The sequence below is a fragment of the Melospiza melodia genome, chromosome 13 (genome assembly GCF_035770615.1).
Source record: "Melospiza melodia melodia isolate bMelMel2 chromosome 13, bMelMel2.pri, whole genome shotgun sequence".
Lineage (NCBI taxonomy): Eukaryota > Metazoa > Chordata > Aves > Passeriformes > Passerellidae > Melospiza > Melospiza melodia.
The window spans coordinates 3,866,993-3,891,565 of NC_086206.1; the positions used below are offsets into that span (position 1 = coordinate 3,866,993).

The following is a 24,573-nucleotide window of genomic DNA, read 5'->3' on the forward strand; positions in this document are numbered from 1 at the left end:
GTAGTGACCTAAAAATAACCTTTCCAGTGTACCTGTATATTTCTGATCTGTAGTGTTAGCATTCAGAAATGTTCTTTCCCTTAGAGTTTCAGCAGCTAAATAAGTTGCAACCCCTTCAGCTATACTCATAAAAATTTGCTTCCAGACAACATGGTCTGTTTATTGTGTAATAATCGAAATGGCACTAAATTGCAATGATTGCTGAACACTTAGGAATTGCATTAACCACTTAACTGCTAAACTATTTTCCATTTTCTTCCTCACTGTGAAGTATTATATTGATTTTCCTCTTAGTTAGAGCTGCTTACTCAACCTCTGAGAAGAACAGAATATTTTAGTAGCCTCGTACACTGTCATATTTTGAGTCAATCAGCAGTGACCTTGGCAAAGAATTTTCTGGGGATTTTTAAAAAAGCCATCAAGCAGAATAGCTTTGTGTACAGCCATGTATCTTTACAGGAAATAGAGGGAAACACAAAATGCCTGTGCTAAGTGACTTTAGTACATTATATGGAGGATTAAATCTTTTGCTTCCCTCTATGCTAGATGGATATTTCCTGCTACTTTTAATACATTGCTGCTAAGACAAATTGGTGAATAGTTATGGGGCCTTACCATGGGGACTTAATCTCAGCCTGTAATGTGTAATTAAAAGCATAAATATAGTGATAAGTGAAGGATTTTAGTAGAGTTCTTGTATTCTTGGGGGGTGCTGATGATTTTTTTGTTTTCTAACTGTTGTTTGTTAACTGAGGCAAAACACAAACATTACGGCAGTATCAAACTTCAAAGCTCCATGGCGTTGTTAGCTAAACTAGTTGTGTTGCCAAATATTTTACTTTCAAATCGATTTCCTTTTTCTCTGAGAGGTTTATAGAGGTAAATTCTTTCTGGGAAAACTTGTCAGAAAAAGCAGATTATTTTTTAGGAGGGAGGGGGGGTAAATTTTTTTTTTTTTTTTAAATTTTAGCAGAAGCTTTCTGCTAAAAAAAAAAAAAAAAGAGAAGTGGGGGGCAAAGGCTGCTCCAGGTAAGGAAGAGTTAACTAGAAATGGAGCGGGGATGCTGGGGGGCAGCAGTGCTGCAGAACATAGCAGTGTTCGTGCGAAGGCAAGTCATTTCCCGAAACACTGCAGACACATGGCCCCGGGCGCTCTAAAACCTTTGGAGACCAAAATGGCTCGCAGGAGTTAGAAGTAATAAGGTGTTTTTCCCTTCTTTCTCCTTCACTGAAATTCTGTAAGGTTGCTATGCATTACCAAGGAACAATGCCACTATTTTTGTGTTTTATATGGGTATTAAGATCCATTACAATTTGACATTTTTAAGATTGGTTATCCTGTAGTTTGGTGTTAAATTGAAGTTGTTTGTTTTGAATTTAATTCTTTCATTTTTCAAAGGAAAAAAAAGGCAGCACTGCTGTGCTGATAGCTTGCTGAAGTATGCCAGGATTTGATGTTTGAATTTAATGCTTGCTATCCCAAACTGTAGGCAAAATTATCTGTAAAAGAAGTCTTGGATTTTATATTTCTTTTAATATTTTTTTTTGAGCCTGAAAGGTGCTTTCTGGCTAGCTTTTGACAATCAGGTTGTAGAAGATACTGCACATCTAATATCTTGGAGGCATACAGTTCCTGGGATTATTTTTAACACTGTGTTTGTTACACACCCAAGTCATATTGTACTTAATGCAACCTGCTTATGATTATTATAACCCTGCATGTTTGCAGCAGCTAAATAAACTCCACATCAAATAAATTACTGCAGAAACGTTATTAGGCCAGCAGCAAAGCTAAGGACATCTGTTAACTCTTTTTTCAAATGCCCTGTCCTCACTGTTTATTCTAAACATTTATGTTGTTAATTACTACCTAAGTATGAAGTGGCTCACACAGAGCTGGGAAGAGCAGCTGAGGAGGATGAGGAGGGTGGGATGAGTTGTGTCCCATTCCTAGCCCTGCTCTGAATGCCACAGCAGCAGCCTGCAGTGTTTGGGGGTGAACAGTGGGAAACTGGGACAGAGCACTAAATAATCCCATAGAAATGCCATGGATTTCCATGGGATAGATAATTTCCATGGGATATAATAATTTCCACTCACACAGATAATTTCCACAGGATGGTGACAGCAGTGGTCATTGTCCAGCCTTACCTCCATCAGCAAGGCAGAGTCCAAGCAGCTTTCCCCATCTAGGTCCTGAAAGTCTAAGTTGTTATTAGAGCTTGTGGAAAAAAAAAATTGCTATGAAACTTCCTCTGTCAAAATATATTTTTGTCAAAGATAAAATGTTTAGCAAAAATACATCTGTTTCAAAAACATATTTGTCAAGAAGGTTTCTCAGCTCCGAGATGACATTTCCAGTGAGAAAGTGAGTCTATTGCTGAGTGGTTGCAGCCCAGATGCAGGAGATGAAAGATGAATAGTGCCTTAACCACTGGGCTGACAAGTCTCTGTGCCACTCATGTGTGTTATAATGCAGGATGAAAACGTTGTTGAGGATTGAAATGTTTTCTGGCTTAGTCTTTATTATAAGGTAAAATATTACACACTAGAACCAACTCACAGTTCTTTTAAATACCAATATTTTACATTTGAAATTCACCTGAGACCAGAAGGTGTTTTGCTAGCTGGCACTGAGTGGTCCAGGGCTCATCTTCATTTGTAATTCAGTGAATGGCAAATACCTGATCCTGAAAACAAACAGGATGCTGCTTTTCAAAGGTTAGGTGGAACTTGAGAGCAACTCTGGTAAATTAAAACAAGCAAGCAGTAATAAAAGGACTTGCTGCAATTCTCTAAAGACAGTGTCTAAAAAGTTTCTGTTGGGAAGTTTGCCAGAATACTGAGAGCTTTTCATCAGCATGATAGAAAAAATAGATGCAAAGTAAGGAGTACTCCATAACTGTGTTTTGTTTCTCTCATCTGAGCAATGTCTGATTTTGAAATTACAGTCTTGCCTCTGAATGAGAGTGAAGTAAAGCTGTAGTGCATACTTTGAGTATTGCCAGTTGGAGTGTTTTCCTTGCAGTTGAGTTAGGTGTTGGCTCACTGCAGTGTGGCTGTGGAGGAGCACAGCTGCAGGAATCCTCTCCTTCCCTGCTTCACCTGCAGCCAGACTGGGCAGACAGAGGCAGGGCTGGCTGCCTGGAGAGCCCCAGGGCTGCAGGAGGGCTCCTCTCCTTTGTCCTCCTTCCCCTTTGTGGGAACCCAGAGCATCCCTCTGGCTGTCCAGGGTGGCCAGGACCCTGCCAGGGGCTCAGAGACCCTGGCACGGAGCCCAGAACACCTGTGGGTTTGATTGTGACCCGTGGAGCAAATTACCAACCTTGGATGGAGATCTGCAAGCCACAACAGTTTAGGTAGAATAATAGTGAAGTTATCACAGGGTGAATAAGTAGATTTTGGGGTTTTTGGTATGGGGTTCAGGAGGCAAGATGGAGGGATCTGGGTGTGTCCAGCCTTTCTCCTTCTTCTTCTTGGCCTCCATCTCCTGCTGTGATGGTGGCACTGACAGATTGGTTTAAGAGTAGAAGCTCACTGTCTAACACAGGTGATAGGGATTGGACAGTAATTGTAACCATTGCACACGTAGTTTTTAGTATAAAGCCATAACAGTGCCCTGGGGGCAGGCAGAGTGCCTGGAACTGTCCTGCTGGATGGACCTGGGCAGGGCAGGAGAAAGAATTTTATAGATAAGGAACAATGAACAACCTTGAGACCGAGAAATGAAGAGCCCTGACTGCTTCTTGGAAAGGAGACTCTGAACAATCTCAGGGTCACAGCGACCACCAAAAGACCCCTTGGCCACCCCAGGGCCCCCAAGGAGCTCTGAGCCCTGTCCCTGCCTCTCCCTGGCACAGATTCCCACAGGGCTCCCCAGAGTGGGGCAGATAACATCATGGGCTGGCAGCTCCTGGGCAGGGGCCAATGAATTATGCAACTGGGGTAATTAGATGGTTTTGTTCTGTGAATCGGGATTATGCTCCTGGGGTGCCACCTAGGAAAGTCTGTGAAACTGCATAATAAAAAAGTCATTTTTATGCAGAGGTGGAAATATTTTGAATGCAAAGAAGAATTGGTGGGGGGGGGGCAGACCCGATGCCCTCCTGTATTTGGAGGAGAAAAGTGAAGTCCAGTTGTTAACCATTACAGCTCTAATTTCCCCTGCAGAGTGGGGGGATGGAGGAAGAGGCTGTTTTAGCATAAATTCCAAAAAGCACAGAGTGCTACTCCCTTCCCCCAAGCAGAGCTGTAGAGTATAGATGCATTGGTGTGGTTGGAAAACACGTGTGGAATTCTAAATTTAGGGGCTCTGTATGTTTGTATGGGCACTGTATGCCATCTGTGTAATAGGACCCAGATTACAATTAAAGCCAATATTCCTATTTAAACCATGGATTCCATGGTATTCTTCAGCTGCATGGTTGGGAAGACATTTGAGGTAACAGACTGGTATGTAGGTTTGACTTCTCTAACCTCCATGCCTTATGTTTGTGCCTCAAGATAACATTGGATAACATATTTAAACTGCTCATGTGTGAAAAAGCAAAATTATATCTCACAAAACTGATTTCTTCACACATTCAAAAAATCAAATTCCCCTTTTATTCAGATTCTAAACAGGAATCCAAAAAGAAGCAATGTTTGTACACAAGATGTGGTATTTCAAAATGCAGAAGATACAAGTATTTTTAATGAGAAGGCATTATACTGATTATAAAAGTTGAATGATTTTACAAAGATATTCCTTTACAAATGTAGTTTTCATTGTGTAGGCATTACAGTCTGGTTCAGTTGATAATGAGTCAGAGAAGTTTACTGAGCTGTTATGATTTACTGTTTTGATTTGAATATAGATATTGTAAAATAGTAAATGGTGATAATTATATTTGATTCTTTCTTCAATTTCATCATCCATAAGAACTGGTATTGTCATTACTATAGTAAAATATAGGGGGGCATATTCTTATGGCTGTGATTAGTATATATTAAAAATATATTTTTATTTTCCATATGTCTGTGTGTATGTAGCAGTTTTGCATGGGTATGTTTAAATTATACCAAAGCCACAGTCTTTCATGGATTTTAATTACTACGTTGCTATTTTTGAAGTTTTTTGTAGATGAAGCAGACTTTAAATTTGAAGGCAGTCCACCAGATGAGCTGTTCTAGCTGGAATTAGAGCTTACTTTTAAATTCCAACATCTGTATGAAATAGAACTTGATGACATGAGATGCAAGTTTTAAAAGTAAAACAAAACAAATCAATAAAACACCAAAACAAAACAAAAACCCTACAGCCCAAACAAAACCCAAAACCAACAAACCCTAATAGTAGTAAAAGTTAAAAATGTCTTCTCTCAGTTTACAAAATCTGTCCAGTTTCCTGAACTTTGGATAGAACTTAGATTTATTGCAATAAAATTAACATTTTTTTGTTCACTATGATGCCACTGTTTGGGTTTTATGGGAACACAGAGTAGGAGAGCAGTGAGGGGTTGTAGTGGTGGTGCTTTTTGTGCAAAAACAGAATTGGCCATAGTGGGAGGTGGCTGGACAGGGACAGCCCTGGAAGGTTTGGAATCCCCTGTAGCTCCCCTGAAGGGGATGCCCTTTTCTAAATGAGAGCATAACAGAAACAAAATTTGGAAATGAGTATGTAAAGGACACAGCAGCATCTTGAGCAATATTTTTCAGAATGAAGAATGTTCCAGTCACTGATTTATCCTTTTCACTGAAAAAAAAAGGTGGCCTGTAGCTCTGAAGGCATAATTTGTTTAAGACCCTGACCAAATGAAGTCACCTGGGGAGCAGTGGAGGCTTCTGAAGAGCAGTCTATGATCTGGCCCTGCCTTTTGCTGCAATTTATTTTTAAGAGAGCAAGTAGAAGCCAAGATCTGAGAGCTGTGGCAGTTAACTGGAAAAGCTGATATGGGATTATTGAGGTTAGAGTTCAGCTAGAACAGATGGTAAAAGAGTTATAACCTACTGTACCATATGTTGCTGCTGCACACGTTCAGGTAGCACATTATGTGTACAGTGTGGAAAGATCAAGGATCTTAGCACAAATTTGTAGAAAGACAAAAAAGAGCTTGAAAAATTGATTTCACAATTTCAGGCCAGGTTAATGAGAAAGGTGTGATTTGTTAAACCAAACACCAGAACTCACCATTCCAGAAAGGGATACCAGAAATGAGGCATAACACATAATTGCATCTTTTCTAATTCCCAGAAAACAAAAATGAACCTTGTGTTTCAGGAAGTCTGTTTTGGGCTTGTTAGACTTGAATTTCTGGGGAAAGTATTTGAAGAAAAAACCAAATTCACAGCACCAGAATTCAGACCATTGAAAACAGATTACAGTTTGATTTATGATTTTTGTAACTTTTATTCAGGGGCCAGATTATGAAAATAAAAAACCAAATTCACAGCACCTGAATTCAGACCATTGAAAACAGATTACAGTTTGATTTATGATTTTTGTAACTTTTATTCAGGGGCCAGATTATGAAAATAAAAAACCAAATTCACAGCACCTGAATTCAGACCATTGAAAACAGATTACAGTTTGATTTATGAGTTTTGTAACTTTTATTCAGGGGCCAGGTTGTCAGAAGAGCGTGATGTCTTATTGAGGTAGCAGTGAAGTGATGAATTTCTCACTGGGAGCAACTGGAGCTTCACTGGGTTGGAGTATGGCAGAAAACCTGCCTGATCTGTAATCTGTAATCTGAGTATTGATAATACTCAGGGCTTTATGAGGAATCTGATGTGATACCATGAGAACAGGAAGGCTGAAGACAAGAAAGAGAGAAAAGGGTTAATAAAGTCAGAAGTACCGAGAGAAGAAGTGGAATAGTAGCAAAGAAGAAAAATGAAGGCAGAGAGTTGTGATTTGGAGTGGTGCTAAAGAGCCTCTGGGCCTGAGATTCATCTCGCATTTTCTAATGCTCATGTTGTGTTGTATCATAATGCACTGCTGCTGCTGCTGGGGCTGCTGTGCCTGCCTGCCACTGCCAGGGGAAAGGCAGCACCCTTGCATGCTGGGGAGCACTCTGGGAATCCCAGGCTGTGTTCCCTGGCTCTGGAATTGCTGCAGTAATCCCCAGTGTGTGTCCTGTGCCCTCTGCAGCATCTGCTCCATTCTCACGTTCTGCCCTGGCTCCTGTGCCAGCTCCTCTGCCTTTGTTTCACTCACAAACATCACAGCACCAGCCTCTGGCTTCAGCCAGCACGTTGGTAAAGGGTTTTCTTTTGTGGTTACAACCTGCTTTTAAATATAATATCAACCAGGACAAATATTCATGTTTATTTTGTTTTGGGAGTAATTAGATCTGATAGACTTGTCAGTTTATACATTGATTACTGTCAATTGTCAGGACCCATCTGTAAGAGCTCTTCAGTATGTATCAGATGGTTGATTAGGTGATTTTGTGTCTGGCTTAGAATTATTTCTGTAATATATTTTAGGGTCAGTTTTATTTACAGTTGTTTGTAGTGGAGCACTTGATTTTGACTACCTGATTTTTAATTTATTCTAAATAATTATTAATTATGTATGTTGGAGGTGATTTTAATAAAGGAAAGGTGCTGATAGTTGTGACATTTACTTGTTAAATCTTCTTTTCTTGAGGTAGTCAGAGTGGTTCTCAATCCTATCAAAATAGTAAAAATGAAAAGCTAGAGATAACTAAGAATAGAGCTTTAATGTCTGAAAAAAATGGTTTTCTGCATCACTGCGTCTCCTCCATGATCATCTATAGACTGAAGACATTTATTCTTTATAGATATTGATATGCCAAATAATTTTATTACAGCAAGATAGAGTTTATTGAAGAATCTTCTGGAAACTTTTCGTGATGCATTTAATCCCACTGCTTATGCAGTGAGGTGGATCTGAGACAATTGTGTGTGAAAGGGTTAATTTTACAAAAGACAAGTGTGTTTGGGTTTTTTTCAAATAGCTCAGTTTGAAATTTAAGGTTTGTTCTTTGTTGTTGGCTGTGTTGAATGTAAGTGTCCTTGAAAGATTGGTTGCTTGCTTTGTGGTGAAATGGGCTGGAGGATGATAAGGATTTGGGAAATTGTGAAGTAAGAGGAGATTACAGGGCTTCTAAAGTGTAGAGCAAAGTTGAAATTGTCAGTAGTGTGTTTATACATTAAAATTATCTGCATGTTACTCAAGGCTTGGCTGTCTTATTTTGTCTAGTAGTGGAGGGAGAAGGAAAGCCTGGGTTGGCATTCAGAGGTCAGAGGACAGTGTGAGGCAGGGGCTCTATTGGGAGTTCAGGGCTGGGTTAGGCAGGCAGTCTGATGCTCATGCAGAGCAATCAGGCTGCAGATCACCAAGTGTGCTCTGGGTCCTGGAGAAATGATCCTGGTGTGGGAGAGAGATGCAGGGAGGTGGAAAAGTGTGGGAATCCACAAAATCAGAGGGTTTTGGGAAAGCTGCAAAAGGCAGGCCTCAGAGACAGCAGAACTGTGAGTAGAGCTAAGGAGCAGCCATGAGATTGGTCAGCAGAAAAATTTTGTAAAAAGTAGAAGAGCAAGGACAAACAGAACAATGGTCTGTGTATTAATGCTTGTCTAGAATAACTCCCTAAGCTGCAGAAAGTTTATCAGGCAAGATATTAGGAAGTTTGAAGCTTAATAATGGAGCTCTGTGCATTGTGTTTTAAGCCTTACAAGCAGGTATTGTATTCAAAATAAGCAAGCACTGTTTAACCAAAGGTACGTGTACTTATAGTGGTTGGATGGAACTACTGTCAATGTGCTTTTGCTTTGTGTGATTGGTCAAAAAACTTATAAAGTGAGTTGTAACATTGAGTTCTTTGTCTGCTGCCTGGGATGTGAGCTGGTGGCATCTTCCCATTGTCATAACCGTGGAATGAGAGTGATGCTCTAAAATCAAACAGCTCAAGGCACGTTCCTGGACAGTCCCATCCCATTTGTGATTTGTGCACAGACCCCAGCCGGTGATAGAAAAGGACCTGAGAAGGATCATGATGGAAACAGCACTGGGGCCTGGATGTGCAGGGGACTCTTCACACTGGGGAAGGGGAAGCAGTGCAGGGACTGGGGCTCCTTTAAGGTTACTAATGTCTGGAGGAATTTATTTCCTTTTAGAACCCTTTTTTTCTGAGTTCTTTATGCCAATCTAAGTTTTTAAAATGTTTTCTGAACAAGCAAACAACTAACTTAAAAGAGCCAAGAGTGAGACTTAGCTGTAAGAAATGTGAAGAAATCAAGAACAGAATGGCTGAGTGATCTGGTAACTTCTCCCTGCTGTCTATCCTAATGTCTGAAATGCACCAGCCTTAATTATATTCCTTGATATTTGCAGTAATAGAGTGTTAGCTGTCTTCCACCTTTTATTTACAAATGTTAATGTCTTTTTCCCTGCACACTGGACTGTGTTCTGGCAATGTGTTTATCCTGCAAGCTGAAGGCATTAGCATTTAGGGCTTCATTTTATTGCCACTCAATCCAGAGATAACTGCATTGCCTGCTTGATTTTGGTTTGTTTAATGGGCTGGGTACAGGTAAGGGCCCTGCACTGCCCTGAATCCCCAGAGGAGCCTGTGGTAATTACAAGGGAAGGTTTAGATCACTGTTCAGAGAGAGTGACTAATCCAACAGGAGATTTCACCCAGGAATGAAGTCCTCAGGAGATCTGCAGGGGTTTGTGTCCTTTGTTTGGTAGCTGGTGCATGAATTCCCTTGATTGGCACTTGCACAGTTGTGGGAGTGAGCAGGATGGCCAACAGCTGGAAACACAATTATTATAAAGTCTGGCTGTTATACATCGTAATTAGGCTTAAGAAGCGAAAGTCAGCTGAGATGAATGAGGGCAATTCATGCTCTCAGGAGCTGAGAAAGTGATTTTGTGTTTAAGATCTGGGTACTTTCCTGGTCCCCTCCCATGGGGGCTGGCAGGACATCAAGCAGCTGTGTGACCCTGTGTGTGCTGGGTGTTGTGATGCACCAAAACCTGCTGGGAGTCAGCCTGTCCCCTGCAGTGTTCTGCTCAGAGACAGCCCAAAAAGCAGCCTTTACTGTATAGCAATTATGTGTCTTTTAATTAAATATTTAAACAATTAAATTTTACAGTTATACGTGTCTAGAGATTGATGAATGTCAAGAATATTTTAATTATTTTATGTTTCTGATTTAATGAAAGTCACAGTCATACAGGTTAGAAAGGAAAGGGCCACCCACTATGTAAAACTGAGATAGTTTCTAACTAATATCAAGAATATTAGAAAAAATTCAGATGGGAATTCAGTGTGTCTCAAGGAAAATGTGAATCCTGCAAGCTGGGCTGTAGGGCTTCTCCCAAAGTTGGTTTGGTGTTTCTTGACTCCCACTGTAAGAGAGTGACTAGGCTGGAGTAACACAGGCAAATCCTTAAAAAAACCTCAACAAAACAACAGAAAACAAGGAAAAAAAACCCTATGTTAGTATTGAAAGATGAGAAGGGTAAAGCACCACAATGCTTGAAAAATAGCAATAAAAAACTTCGGCAGGATTAGTATTTCAAAGGGAGCAGCACTTGATTAAACATTTGGAAAGCATGAGAGGAGAAACATTCCAAGCAAAATGAAAATATACGTGTATGATGGAAACAGGATAAATAGAATATTCCACTTATAATTACCACAGCAAGAATGCAGCCCAAACTTCAGAATTCTTAATCAAGTGAAATTGTCATTGCTTTTAAGTCCAAGTAAGCAGTGGGTTGTGTTGGGTATGAGATCTTGTGGAAGAAGATGTTGGCAGGAGCCATGGGTGCTCTGAACAAAGGAAATGAGGAGAGGCACAGCTTGCCCCAGCAGTGAAGTGAGAGTGCTGCAAGGGGCTGGGGGATGAAGGCACTGGGTTCTGTCAGACACCAAAGGGGCAGTGGGGGCACCAGAAGATCTTGGAAAGATTAAAGGTCTCTGCAGAATGCAGAGCTTATCTCAAAAACCTGAGTTTTCTGCCTGACATCAATGCAGGGATTATTCAGACACTGCATGGATTAAGGGGTGAAAATCAGTCTGGTCCTACCTGGAGTGACCTGTTGAGGGCTGGGTACTGAACACCCATCTCTTTGAGCAAGGGAATGTCACAGCCCAAAGCTGCCTTGCACCTCATCTCATTATTGTTGCAACTGGGGCAGATTCCTCTTCTTCCCAGAGAGTTTCCCTGGAATACCTTACAGCTGCTTTTTGTTCCTGCTGTCCTTCAGCTGGGGGGAAATGCTGTCTCAGAGGGAGCAATGAGTGCTGAGATTGGAACACATGCCCAATTCCCTCAGCTGGAAGGTTTTGGTTTGATGCTGCTTTACCAAGCAGGTTTTTTATTATAATAGTACTTGCATATGGGACTTGGTGTAATGTAATAAAGGCAAGGAGGAGGTACATAGAAAATCCTCTGCTTGTAATGGCAGCCCATTTCTTTGGTTCAAATAATTTCAGATAATTATAAACTGAAGTGATCACATCTGAAGAAAAAATTTTCACGGTATCCATGACTTAGTTTGATTTACCTTCCCCTTATTATTTCTTAATTTAAAAATTACTGCATGCTGTCTTTGAAATGTTGCAATTGTGTTGGTATTTGAAGTGCTTGTAAGTACTTGTGCAAATCAGTTTTTCTGATGTTTGTCTGCAGGGTGAGGTGTGTGTTTATGTGCCCAGGGGAAAGGAGATGCATTTGCATCCAGGAGGGTGTAGCAAGTGAACGGGTGCCAAAACTGTCTAGAGGAACAGTTGCACTAAAATAGTACAGGGTAAAAATGTTGGCAAATGAAAATCACCAGCTTCTGAAGAAGGCATGGCACTAATCCTCCCTGTAAATGCTGCTCATCTGAAGGCCTAAATGATAGCTCTTGGTGATGAATCCTTCTAAAGACACTTCTAGAGCTGCTGTGTTGCACATATGAAGATGCACGGTATTTTTGTAGATATAATTATATTTCATATAGTATTGTTAATCTTTGAGGTGCTGATGAACAGTTATTACATTTCTGTACTTTAGAGGCATCTTAATTTTAGGATGTTTCAGTGAAATCCTTACTCTTAGCCTCAGTAGGTGTTGAATTAAGCCCTAATTTATGTGGGACAGCTAATCATACATAGTATTATACCTGTTTTCCATGTGCCTCTCAGCCAAAGATCTAATAGCATTTTATGCAAGTAAAAACATAATTGCTGCAGAATATCTCCAGAATGTTTCTTGTGATTCAAGACCTCTTATTGCTGAGAGCAGACTAATAGACACCTTCTCTTCCCCTGCTCTGCAGTGCATGCAGCTTGCACAGACCAAATTCCTGGTGCATTTTACTGCCTAGCCTGGCTTTGAATTGCTGCTGTGTGATTCCCACTTTCAGACTTTGGCTTGAAGTGAAGTCTGCCACAAGGATGTGCCATGTAGCCTGGGAAGAAACCCAGCAGATCTTTTATCATTATTGCCTTGTCTGTGGCTCTCAGAGAAGCAATAGCCGCAGATCAAGACTCTGTTCAAAGCAGAGATGTCAGCACTGAATTGTTTTCTGGTGAAGGAAGGATGGATAAAATATTAAATGCAATCTTCTCCTTGCCCTTATCTCTGTGTTCCCTGACAGGAATATTGTACTGTATTTCCATGGTTCTGTAATTCAAAGTTGAAGGGATGCAGCTTTGTGAAGGAAAACAAAAACTAATTGTTCAACAGTAGAAATCATTGTTATAAAAATAAGTATACATTGTATTACATGTGCTTTCTTCTGTGGAAGCACTTCTATCTTGAGCAGGGAACAGCACATTTTTGGGACTTGCACACTTTGATTTCCATCCACCTGCTGCTGGAAGCATTGGAATTGAATGCACTAAGACACTTTGTGAGCAGTGGTGAGTTTGCCCATTTTGGAAAGAGATCATTTTGGAAGATATGTGTCTGCCTGCCTCAGTCCCCTTTCCCAGCAGCCTTTAAACCTTTGGGGGATCCTTAGGGATCAAATTGGGTGTGGGGGCCCAGCAGAAGGACAGAGGTAGGAGGGATCTTGAGCTTTTCAGTCCCACAGCTTTTTTCTGTGGGAGCTGCTGGCTTGGGCACAGCAGAGAGAGGCTGGCTGGGCTCTGCAGAGGAACAGGCTGCACCCTGAGCCTGGGCTGTGCCTGCCTTGGGGCCACCCAGCCCTGGGGGCTCAGGAGCTCCTGCAGCCCCAGGGTGTTGGGGAAGATGAAACAGGAAAGCCTTATAAATATGATTGTCTGGCAGAAAATTATGAGAATATGGAAACTAAGTGAGATTGAAATGAAAGCAAGATTTGAGATCCCTCAATTACTGAACAACTGGAAAACAATGGCGTGGCCAGCTGAAGGTGATCCCCTTTGGATGGAACAACACCCTCTGCTTGCAGACAGGCCCAAGGGTCAGAGCAGACCCTACAGCTTGGCAGAAGGGCCCAAAGAGGAGTTTGTAGGATTTAAAATGTAACACAGTATGGTAATGTAATGATTCTTATAGGCTGTATGTAAATGCTGTAGGATTTGTATATTGTACTAGATTGGTTAATGAGAATTAGAATATTCAACACAGAAGAGGATTTATGGTATTGTAACGGGAACCTCGCTCTCTTACCCCTTTTACTCTGTTACCTTTTTTACTCCCTTAATCTCTCACCCTCTCTACCCCTCTCTTCTCTCGGGCCTGCTCTGAGCTGTGTCTGGCAGCTCCCAGCAGGGCCCTGCACCCAGGCCCTGTGCAATAAACCCCAAATCCCAGCAGGGCCCTGCACCCAGGCCCTGTGCAATAAACCCCAAATCCCAGCAGGGCCCTGCACCCAGGCCCTTTGCAATAAACCCCAAGTTCCTGACCTGGCTGCAGAGATCTCTCGTGTCCGTCTGTCTTGACCATCCTACCCCCATCACTCCCACCCCAGGGCTCACAGGGGTCCCACCTGTGTCCCCACCATGGGGTAGCTCCAGTGCAGTTTTGAGCTGGGTGAGGTTTGAGAGCAGGGGGACTTTGCTCCTTGTGTGGCTGGTGAAGGCACAGGCAGCTCCTGGGGACAGGAGAGGGGATGCTCACCCTGCAGAGGAGCTGCTTTGAGTGCTCACAGTGCCAGGGAGCACAAGTGAGCCTTTGCTGGCCTCCCTGTGCCCAGGGCTTGTTGCAGTCTCCCCATCACCAGACAGGTTTGTTCCTGTGGCAGACTCTTGTATATTTAACTACTGATCTACCAAATCTTTGGTCAGTATTTTATTCTGAACTGTTTGTATTTCCCTTTGCTAACAGCACGAGTTTTCTCATAGAGGAAAATCATGAAAATAGCAAACAGGCTGAGAAAGTTGGCCCAAATCTTGTAATAAATTTAGAATTGCTTCAAAGTGTGCATGCTGAACAAGTAGCTGCTGTGACTATTCTGAAGCCATGATTCCAGGCTAGGTGAATGCAGCAGGTGAGTGCAGGCTGTCAGTCCAGCAGTGGTGCTGGGATGCTGTGAGCTGTGTCCCATCAGTGACAGGAGTGCAGGGGAGCTGTGGAGGCAGGCAGGCTGGAATCCCTCACCTCTGGGATTACAGCTTAACCACAGGCACAGCACCATGGCAGGTTTACAGATCCTGCCTGGGATTTTCCATGAATGATTTTCTCTCCAGCCCTGGCCAGGAGCAGGAGCTGGGGGAGCCCCAGCAGGGAGAGCACAGGAGATCTGTTTGCTCTCTGGGCTGGTTCTGGGGTGTGCAGTGCCAGGAAAGGACTGAAGGAACCTTCAGGAGGGAAGACAGGCACTGGGGAAAGGAGCTGGGGGGGAAGGGGATGGGAAGTCCCTGTCACTCATGTTTGGAAACTGATTTAAAATGAGGAGGCAGAGAGTTCATATATAAATTACATGGGTGTCACAGACATGTTTGATGAAAAATCCTTTCCTTGGGATTTTTTCCTCCTGAGAAGCTGTGAGGCCTCAGGAACAAAATGTAAACAATGATTATCTGCTGCTGTGGAATGCAACAGGTGCATCTGGGATTGGTCTCATGTGGTTGTTTCTAATCAATGGCCAATCACAGTCAGCTGGTTCAGACTGTCTCTGTCAGTCACAAACCTTTGTTACCATTCCTTCTTTTTCTATTCTTAGCCAGCCTTCTGATGAAATCCTTCCTTCTATTCTTTCAGTATCGTTTTAATATAATATATATCATAAAACAATAAATCAGCCTTCTGAAACATGGAGTCAGATCCTCATCTCTTCCCTCATCCTCAGCCCCCTGTGAACACCATCACACCTGGGTTTTCTTCTGGTCTGGAATGTCTCCAGTTTTCCTGAAATCATAACTAGAAGTTTACTGATACAGAAACTAGCATTGATGTGTATTTGAGTGTGTGGGATTTGGGAACAGTTTGCATGTGGCAGGCCAGGAAATAAAGGAGGTAAACAATTTACAACCTTTTATTCTTTCATTAGAGCTTTTATCTGTGTATCTCTGATTAGTTGCCATAGATACAGACAACAGAGGGACTTGTTTGGGTTGATGAAAAATCTGTCATGATGATAAAAAAATGTGATTTTTCATGAGAAAATTTTGAATTACTTCAATTCCACTGTTATTTTTAACTACACTTGAATTCATGTATGCAATTAAATAATTTTGGCATTTAGGGATCTATTTTTTATATAGTATCTGCAGAATAATTTTGGGTACAATGCAGTACCAAACCAACTGGTTTTTAATTTAAATTAGTGATCATATTGACACATATAAATTACTGTTCTGTCAGCTTACAGAACTTCTGTAGTTCTAATATAATTTTTATTATTATTTTTCACCTTGTAAAACAACTCCAGAGCATGATCAAGTGACTGATGGCTTGTGAGTGTGGTTATGAATGTGCACAGCTTGGTGCCTTGTTCTGGTGCTGGTTGAGGACATGATGCTCTTGCTGTGTTGAAGTTCAGTATCTCTAGTGATAAATGCAATGAATATGACTTGGCACATCTTAATTCCAGCTACTCTGTCCAAACAGAGAGCAGTTCCTTGCTGTAAATGGAACTCAACTGACTAGAGAAATAGTTTTATAAAGAGAATTCAAAAAAGTATGCAGCTTTTCTCTATTTGGTAATTGTTGTAGGATGCTCCCAGTCCAGAGTGCTGTGGATGTGGTTCACAGTGAGTTTAAGGTAGCCACACTCCTGTATTTGTCACAGGTCCTGTGGTCAGGATGAATCTGAAATCAGTGCTGTGGGCAGGGGAGAGATGCAGCATGGGGGGAACAGAGAAGAAGGAGAAGTGTTTTTTGAGTCAGTTTGGTTTAAAATAAACACACACAGGGGTTTTTTAAGGCCTTTAAAGAGTGGGCACAGCCCTGGCAGAGTGGGTGCAAGATCAGAGCGCAGAGAGAGGCAGCTCAAGGTGTTCCCACCTGTAGAAGACAGAGAGGAGGAGTTTAAATGATTTTGTTTCTGTTAGGAATGTGAAGTGTTTCTTGGGTTATGGTGTGAAGCACTGCTGAATACAAGGATTGTGCACTGGGCATGGATGAGCAGCCCTTGCAGCTCATTCCCTGTGAGCAGTGAGGTTCAGTGCTCAGTCAATCAATTAATTAACAAAAATGCTCCACACTGGAGAGCAGAATGCCTTGGCTCAAAGGTGCCCAAAGGTTGTGGGTTTCTCCCTCTGTCCCTGCAAGCTGAGCCCATTCATTGCACTCCTTTAAGCCCTTGGTGTTTGTGGGCACAAACAAGAAGAGGATTTGCCCCAGTGCTGTGATTGAATAAGCAGGAATGGCAGAAATGCCATGAATGGTGCAGTTGTGCAGGGACAGACTGACTGTGGTGACAGAGGGACACAGTGCCAGCCATGCCTTGCTCTCAGACCATGTGTGTTTCCCCTAGAAGCTTTCAGTAGTAAAATTACCCTAAACTGTATTCCTAATGTCTGGGGTTATGATCCTAGAATAAGTATTTCCTGGGGAAAGAAAGGTGGGTTTGAGCAGCACTAAGTCAATTTGGGATATTAGAAGTATAGGAATTTTTACCATATTTCTTAGAGGTTTGAAAAATAGCTTAAGTCTTTTCAGAGATTAAAATCTATTTTTCTAAGTTAGAACTCTTTATTTTACTGCAAATCAATTGGAATTAACAAAAACAATGGACTCCTATGGATGAAAAAACATCTGAACATGTGTGTGCATCAGGTTTCAGTTTAAACTCCATGAGGCTGCAGGGGCTGTAATTATGTCCTTTCCTTTTCTAAATATTCAGATCACAGTATTCTCAGGCCCAGTTTAAGAATCTTCTCTCTATATACAAAGCCAGGATGAGGTATTCAGTAATTCAGTACCAATGAACCAATTAAAAAATAAATAATTATTTAACATAGCTATTGAAACAAGTATACTAATGGTTCTGTTTATTATCTCACAATGTCTGAATCTGTGGGATTTTTCCATTTAATTTTTTGATTGTTGCTATCTCCCCACACTGAGCCCTTCTCTTGAGCAGACCCAGAGGAGAGAACTGGGGTTCCTGTGGGGACCCCCAATATTCCACTCACCTGTTCCCATCCTTGGATGAACAGCAGCATCCTGAACACATTTGATGCATTAATGGCCTTATCTGCTGAAAATAATTTTGTTCTTAAAAGTTTGTCTAAGTCTTTGTGATTTTTCCATTTAATTTTTTGATTGTTTGCTGAGTATCTCCCCACAATGTCTTAGTGATTTTTCCATCTAAATTTTTGATTTTTTGCTATCTCCCCACAATGTCCAAGTCATTGGGATTTTTCCATGTAATTTTTTGATTGTTTGCTGAGTATCTTCCCCACACTGAGCCCTTCTCTTTAGCAGACCCAGAGGAGAGAATTGAGATCCCTGTGGGGTCTCCCAATATTCCACTCAGTCCTTGGATGAGCAGCAGGATCCTGCACACATTTGATGTATTAATGGCCTTATCCGCTGACAATAATTTTGTTCTTAAAAGTTTATCTAAGTCTTTGTGATTTTTCCATCTAATTATTTGACTGTTTGCTGAGTATCTCCTCACAATATCTTTGTGATTTTTCCATCTACTTTTTTGATTGTTCGCTGAGTATTTCCTCACAATGTCTTTGTGATTTTTCCACTTAATTTTTAAATTGTTTGCTGAGTATCTCCCCACAATGTCTTTGTGATGTTTCCATTTAATTTTTTAATTGTTTCCTATCTCCCCACACTGAGCCCCTCTCTTTAGCAGATCCAGAGCAGAGAATTGAGTCTCTGTGGGGACTCCCAATATTCCACTCACCTGTTCCCATCCTTGGATGAGCAGCAGGATCCTGCACACATTTGGTGCATTAATGGCCTTATCTGCTGAAAATCGTTTGGTTCCTGAATTTAAACTGCTCAAATACATCCTCAGTGGACATGCCTGTAGCAGGAGGGATTTGCCCTCAGTTGGAAGTGAACAAGGTTTAGCCCCACGTGTTTGCACTTGAGGCCTTTGCCAGGTTAACTCGCTGAGACTCAGAAGAACAGAAAAGACAATAATGTTGAAAACCCCTGATGCAAAGTCAGGAGGAGGCTGGTAATGATCCATTGCAGCTGTTGGAGGGCTCCTGAAGCCCAGAGGAGGCCGGCTGGCTCTGCAGGGCTCACTGTGCTGTGTTCTCTTGCAGGGCGTGGGGCTGTGCGGGGGCAGCCCGGCGGGGCTGGGCACGGGCTCCCCCCGGCAGTACCCCCGGCAGAAAATCACTCGAGTCAACCTCAGGGACTTCATCTTCTACATGGAGCAGGAGCGGGAAATGAGCCGTTCGCTCCTGCTCTACCGAGCTCTGCTGAAATAAAGCCAACAGTCCTACTGAGTGCTCCACAGAAGCTCAACTTGCTTTGAAAGCTGTCATTTTAATGTGCCTTCTATTTTTTTCAGAAGTCAATGTTCCGGTAATTTTGTTTTGTAAAATTGTCAGACACATGCAATAAATTCCCTTTATGTAAAAATATATATATATATATATAAAAACCACAGAAAATGTGCAAAAGGTTTTAAAATGTTAACTCCACAAAAAAAATCAACATCAAAATCTTGCTCCATCTGGCCATTTTAGGTAAGGCTAAAGTAGCTGGTGTTGAAGTTACACAAATGCAATGGCTCACCCAAACCATCTCCTGGCCAGGCCTGGGACAGGTTCACAGGAGTAGTCCCAGCCTTGTGTTCACCTGAGTGTTCACTCCTGGTGCTGGGTTTATTTTCAGTTTACTAGCACTGTCTCACTAACCATGGTGATACCTGTTGCTATTTAACTTAGTTGTAATGGCAATTTTTTGCACAGCCAAGAGACTCGCCACTGCACACTCCCACAAATTTTATATATTTAGGATTTTTGCTTTTACTGCACAGCTCATTTCCTGAGCCATTTGCTGAACCAAATCTTAAGTGTATGAAATGTGTGTGCAGGCTCTCAGCTGAGTTACCTTGACTTGCTTCCCGTTGTTTTCTCAATCTCATCAACCTTTTGCGCATTTGTAGCAGCTGGTTAGTGACGAGATTCAAAGTTGGGTTTTATTTTCTAAAAAATGTTAATTTATTTATTGCAAATAGTATGGTTTAATGGTGGTTTTAAAAGAGACTATTGTTGGGTAAAGATTTTAGAGTATTCTATATGATTTTTAAAGTCGCTGTAAAGGTTTTTGGGGCCGCTGCTGGCATGGGGAGCGCGGTGGCACCTGGAGTGGGGACACCTCTGCCCTGGACACTGCACCAGGCTCCAGCCAGAGAGGCTCCTGAGCAGGCACGTGGCTTTGAGCATGAGGAGCAGCTGTAAGTACCTAAAGGTGGGGTGAATGCCTTGGAAATGCTTTGCTGAAGCAGAATTTGGGCCCACAGGGAAGTGGCTGGTGTGGGTCTGAGCAATGGGGATCAGTGGGACAGAAGAGCAGGGGCACGGGCTGTGCTGCAGAGTTCATTAACAGTGTTACAGTACCACGGAAGGGAGACATTTGCTTATTTATCTTCTCTGTTTTTACTATGTTATGCTTGCCACTTTTTGAGGCAATATTTTTTTTGATGGGAAACCATAGCGAAAGCACAAATAGAACTATTTGTCCAATAGTTTTAAAAACAAAGGTTTTAATTATTTTTTAAGGTTTATGAAAAGCAGAAGAAAATTTATACTGCTGCTATTTAGCCAAAAGATTATTCATAAGGTATTTAAGGCCAGGAAGTGTAAAGTTATGTTTTAAATGTATTGATAATTTGTACATATTGTTTATAAAGGCCTTGTGTTTATTAGAGTTACGTTATTTTGATGATTTCTGTACATACTGGTAAATACCCCCAATTTGTGTGAAAACATACTCCCTTATTTGTACTTATTTTGTAAAGAAATAAAACAATTTACTAAAGTAACACATCGAGTGACATACAGTATTAATTTATCAAACATGAATTTCACATTGTCTTGTAGTTCTTAAGCACTGGTCAGAAACATTTTGCGTTAAAATATTAACAGAATACCCACCAACAAATATTAAAACCAAATACTTCAATGTTTTGTTGTGCTGATTCTTATCCTTTGTGAAACATCTAATAAAGTTGTCAGCAAACCTCGGTGCCATCAGTGCAGAGAATGGATGCTCTCAGCAGTGGCTGTCTGGAGCGAGGAGCCCAAAAGCACAACAGAACATTCTCTCTCCCTTTCTGTCTGCACTGGGGCTGGGACAGCCTGGACACAAAGTGCTCAAAGCCTCGTGCCTGACACGGGGCCAGTGCTCAGCAACAGAGAATCACAACAGTTTTGCTCCATGGGATCAGGTGAAGAACCAGGCTGTGCTCTGTGCTTTGCTTCTTGGCCTTTGCACACCACAGCTTCACCAGGGTTCTGTGGTGCTTTAAAACATCCTAGTGATGCTGAGCAATGTTCTTCATTAAGTTATGTTGTTGTGGTTTAAGGCCAGAAGTAGATATTCAAATCAGTTTTTTGCTGATATTGATGCCTAAAAATATAGGGAAATAAGTAAAAAATATATAAATGAAACTGTAATAATCTTTAAATAAGTGACCTGAAGTTACTAACTAAAAGAACATGTCCTAGCTTAACTTTTTTTTTTTTTTAAAGGCATTTTTTTTCTAAGAAAGTGATTGTTTCCACATGTCTTCCTAGCCTTTGTGCTGTTTTGCAGTCAATGCTGTGATGTCATGGTTTAAACTTTCCATCTCAAGTTCACATTTAACTCGGCTGGTGCAGCCTGGAACCCTTTCCAATGCCACCTCAGCAAAGCTGCCCCAACTATGGGAGCTGCTTTATTGAGCCATAAAAAAATACAGTAAACACCAAACTGAGGAGAAACCAACCAACCAAGCACCCAACCAAGCAACCACAAATAGTTCCAACGTTCCACAGATGTGTGAAAGCACCATCCCAGTCTGCACTCCCAGAGCTGCCTGGGGAGAGCACCAGGGGCAGGGCTCCCCTGGGATGGAAATCACCTTTATTCCCTGGCTGAGAGGTAAGAGCTGGACAGGGTGTGCTGCCAGGAGTGCTCAGCTCACCCCGTGCCAGAGGGCAGGGCAGGAGTGGATACAGGATAAAAACAAGAACCTGAATGGGCTATTGAGGGAAACTTTGGACTTAAAGGTATGAAAGTAATAAATAAAACACTTCTATCTTTTTGTAAGACATGGCTACATCAAGCTGAATGGAGCAAAGGGCTGGAGAAGACGCAATCAAAAATTCTCACCTCTTTCAAACAACATGGGAGATACAGTGAGTGTTCCACCCTACGTGCTTGTTTTTGTTCATTTACTTTACAGAAATGTTTATGGCATGAAGTACTGTATAAGAAATGTGCATACACAAATACATGACAATTATACGTTAAGTTCTTTACAATATTAAATGTATAATATACAATTCTACAGATATCTTACATACAAAGGTGAATGTTGTGCCATATATTCAAATATGGCAATGCCTAGCAACTTTAGAATGTCGTACAAGTATAAAACCACAAAATAAAATAACTTTACAACTCTTAAAGCAGACAGATTTGCTCAACTGTTCTGCTAAGGTAGCAGGCCAACCGGCCAGGATTGCCAGTAGAGATTTCTGGGTTGGGTGACCAAGGTGAGAAAACCTGCAGAGGTCTGATTTTCCATGGACAGGTATCCAGCCCTTTTCCAAAAATTAGACCCCTGCCTAGATTTTACCTTGGATAGTCAGTACAGCTCATTGCTTTTGAAAATACTAGTCTTAAACATGACTTTTAAATTTTGCCTGATTGCAATCAATTTGCATTAAGAACTGTTGACCACTTAATACTCTGTCCCTTGTTCCATATGGCCATATTTATGCATCTAAAAAGACTTTAATTAAAATTCATCATCTACAACAGTATTCTATAAATTATTGTGGAAGAAACTAAATTGTGATTAACACATGAATTAGTGATTGAGGACCCAATCATGCTAAAGAGCAATAAACAGGATTTAGCAGAATGCTATTTATAGCCTTGCACCTGCAAACACGGTGCTGTCTCCTGAGTTAGAAAGCCCTGTGAGTCAGTGCCAAGTCCTGGCAGAAGCAGGACCCTCCTGCAGACAGACCCCTGACTTTGTGACAGAGAAAGCTACACAGATAGAGGGCAGCTACAGAATTCAAATTTTAATAATAATTTAAAATAATAAAACAATTTAACCCGACGGCGTCCTGCTTTCATCTGGCAATGGCAATACAGGGTTTTAACAACTCTTTGCAAGAATTCCAGACCCATAAAGAGTGGGCTTGTCCAAAATTCTTAAACTTTCCTGCTAAATGTGGGCTTCTAACATGGTCAGTAAATGATTAACAAGGGGTGGCTTGTTTGGTAGAACCACACTTCTTTGATGATGCAAAACTTAACAGCTGCTGTGTCAAAACAAGATTGGCTTTAAAAGAGCTACAGCTCCTTGTGGGGTATGTGACCCTCGTGTGATGGTGGATGGCATTTTATTTTGTGCTTCCAGATCCCTACTGTTGCAAATATTGCCATAAGTGGGCCTGTCTAATTTCTTGTCACTTGTTTTGTTTGGTTTGTGGGGGGGTTAAGTACTGAGCACCAGTGACTATGGATCAGTCCTTTTCTGGTTCTGGATCCTGTTCACAGAGAGAGACCTCAGCTGGAAATGTAGTATAAAAATAAGCCATTTGCTCGTGTGGGTGAGTACAATCACCAGGGGACTGATATGGAGGAGGGGCACGGTCAGGGAAGGTTCTCAGTGCAGTTTTTGGGGTTCTTCCTCCCGCAGACGCCCCCGTCCCCGCAGCTCCGGCTGTCCCCGCGCTCCTGCTGGTCCCTTCCGCTGCTTCCATGGCTCTTGCTGCAGAAGTCCAGGCCAGGGCCAGGGTTTCCAAAGCTTTGCCTGTTCCACAGCACTGCTGGTCAGCCCCAAGTCCGTGTGCTCAGGAGCTCCGCCGTGAGCGACAGGCAGTGGATTTCCAGACGCATTCTGTGGCTGGCTGTGTGACAGGTAGTTTCAGAGTACCACCGATGGGCAACAGAAAGTCCAAATCTGTTTGCTAATACTGTTTTGCAAATCCTTAGTGTTTCACATAAGGGACTATTGAACACTTCTACGGTTACAAAGGGGCACGGGGAGGGTTCTAGTCCAGGGGCTCCTGTTTTATTCTGATTGTTGGGGTGGGCTGTGGTCGTCTGTCTTCGCGGCACAGCACGTACTCGCTGAACTGGGAGGAATCCACCCCACCACCACAGGAAGCTGCCACGTTAAATCCCTTCTGAAATAACCTTTCAAGCACCTGCAATGTGGAGGGAAAACAATCAGATTAATATTTAGGAAATTTTAGTGATAAAAGCATCTGGAAGCACCAGATCTAAATGATGGATTTAGTCTTTTGAGGCGTCCTTGAATGAATATTATTCAGCTATAATTCTATAACTTATTGTTAAATGACTATACTGTGATTAAAGTCTTGCTCTCAGCAAACCTCTGTAGAAAACAAAAATTAATCAAAGAAATAAGCACTCTGCAGCAGCTTAGTACATTATATAGTAAAATACTGGACTGTGGTGATATTGATGCTCTCGCTCCTTATATAAAGCAACATCAGCTTTAAGTTCTAATAAAAAGTGCCAATTAATCATTGGCATAGTAATATGAACAGCCTGAGAGAGAGGGGGGCTGAGAAGCTCTTCCTTGGCAGATGAAAATGAATTAGGATTTCAAATGACACATCCACCAGCTCTCTGTGGCAATCACAGCTGTTTGCCCTCGCTGGAAGGGAGCAAAGCATGGCAGGGACAGGATGTGGGCAACAGGGAAGTGTTCTGGCCCAAGAAAGAGGTTAATCTGTACTGCCCAAATATGTATTTTCTCCTCCTCCTCCTGAAGAAAAGTTGGTGCAATTTAGATGCACGAATTTAAGGAACCCAGAGGCAACTTTAATTTCTGTGACTGTCACACAGCACATTTCCCCAGGATATGCTGATGCTGCCTCTGGGAACGGGGCTGTGGTGTTGATATTCGGCTTCCCAGCAGAGCAGGACACACCAGGCCTCTCCCAGAGCCAGGTGAGGGCAGATGCCAGACCCACCTTGGGCAGGTCACAATGCAGGACCCACTCAGGCTCCCCTGAGTCC

At 41.9% G+C, this 24,573-nt stretch overlaps 2 protein-coding genes across 4 annotated transcripts in view; one reads left to right on the forward strand and one right to left on the reverse strand.

Moving 5' to 3' along the window:
• The window catches only part of LOC134424129 (transcription initiation factor TFIID subunit 4-like), a 154,789-nt gene extending 134,443 nt beyond the window's left edge, over positions 1–20,346 (forward strand). The window contains exon 15 of the mRNA XM_063167635.1: positions 18,615–20,346. Coding sequence (XP_063023705.1) covers positions 18,615–18,782 — 168 coding nt within the window. The 3' untranslated portion in view covers positions 18,783–20,346. The remainder of the gene's footprint in view (positions 1–18,614) is intronic.
• KCTD15 (potassium channel tetramerization domain containing 15) overlaps positions 20,046–24,573 on the reverse strand; it is a 49,756-nt gene continuing 45,228 nt past the window's right edge. For all 3 annotated transcript variants that reach the window (XM_063167642.1, XM_063167641.1, XM_063167640.1), the window contains exon 5: positions 20,046–23,732. In XM_063167642.1, the coding sequence (XP_063023712.1) occupies positions 23,577–23,732 (156 nt within the window). In that variant the 3' untranslated portion in view covers positions 20,046–23,576. The remainder of the gene's footprint in view (positions 23,733–24,573) is intronic.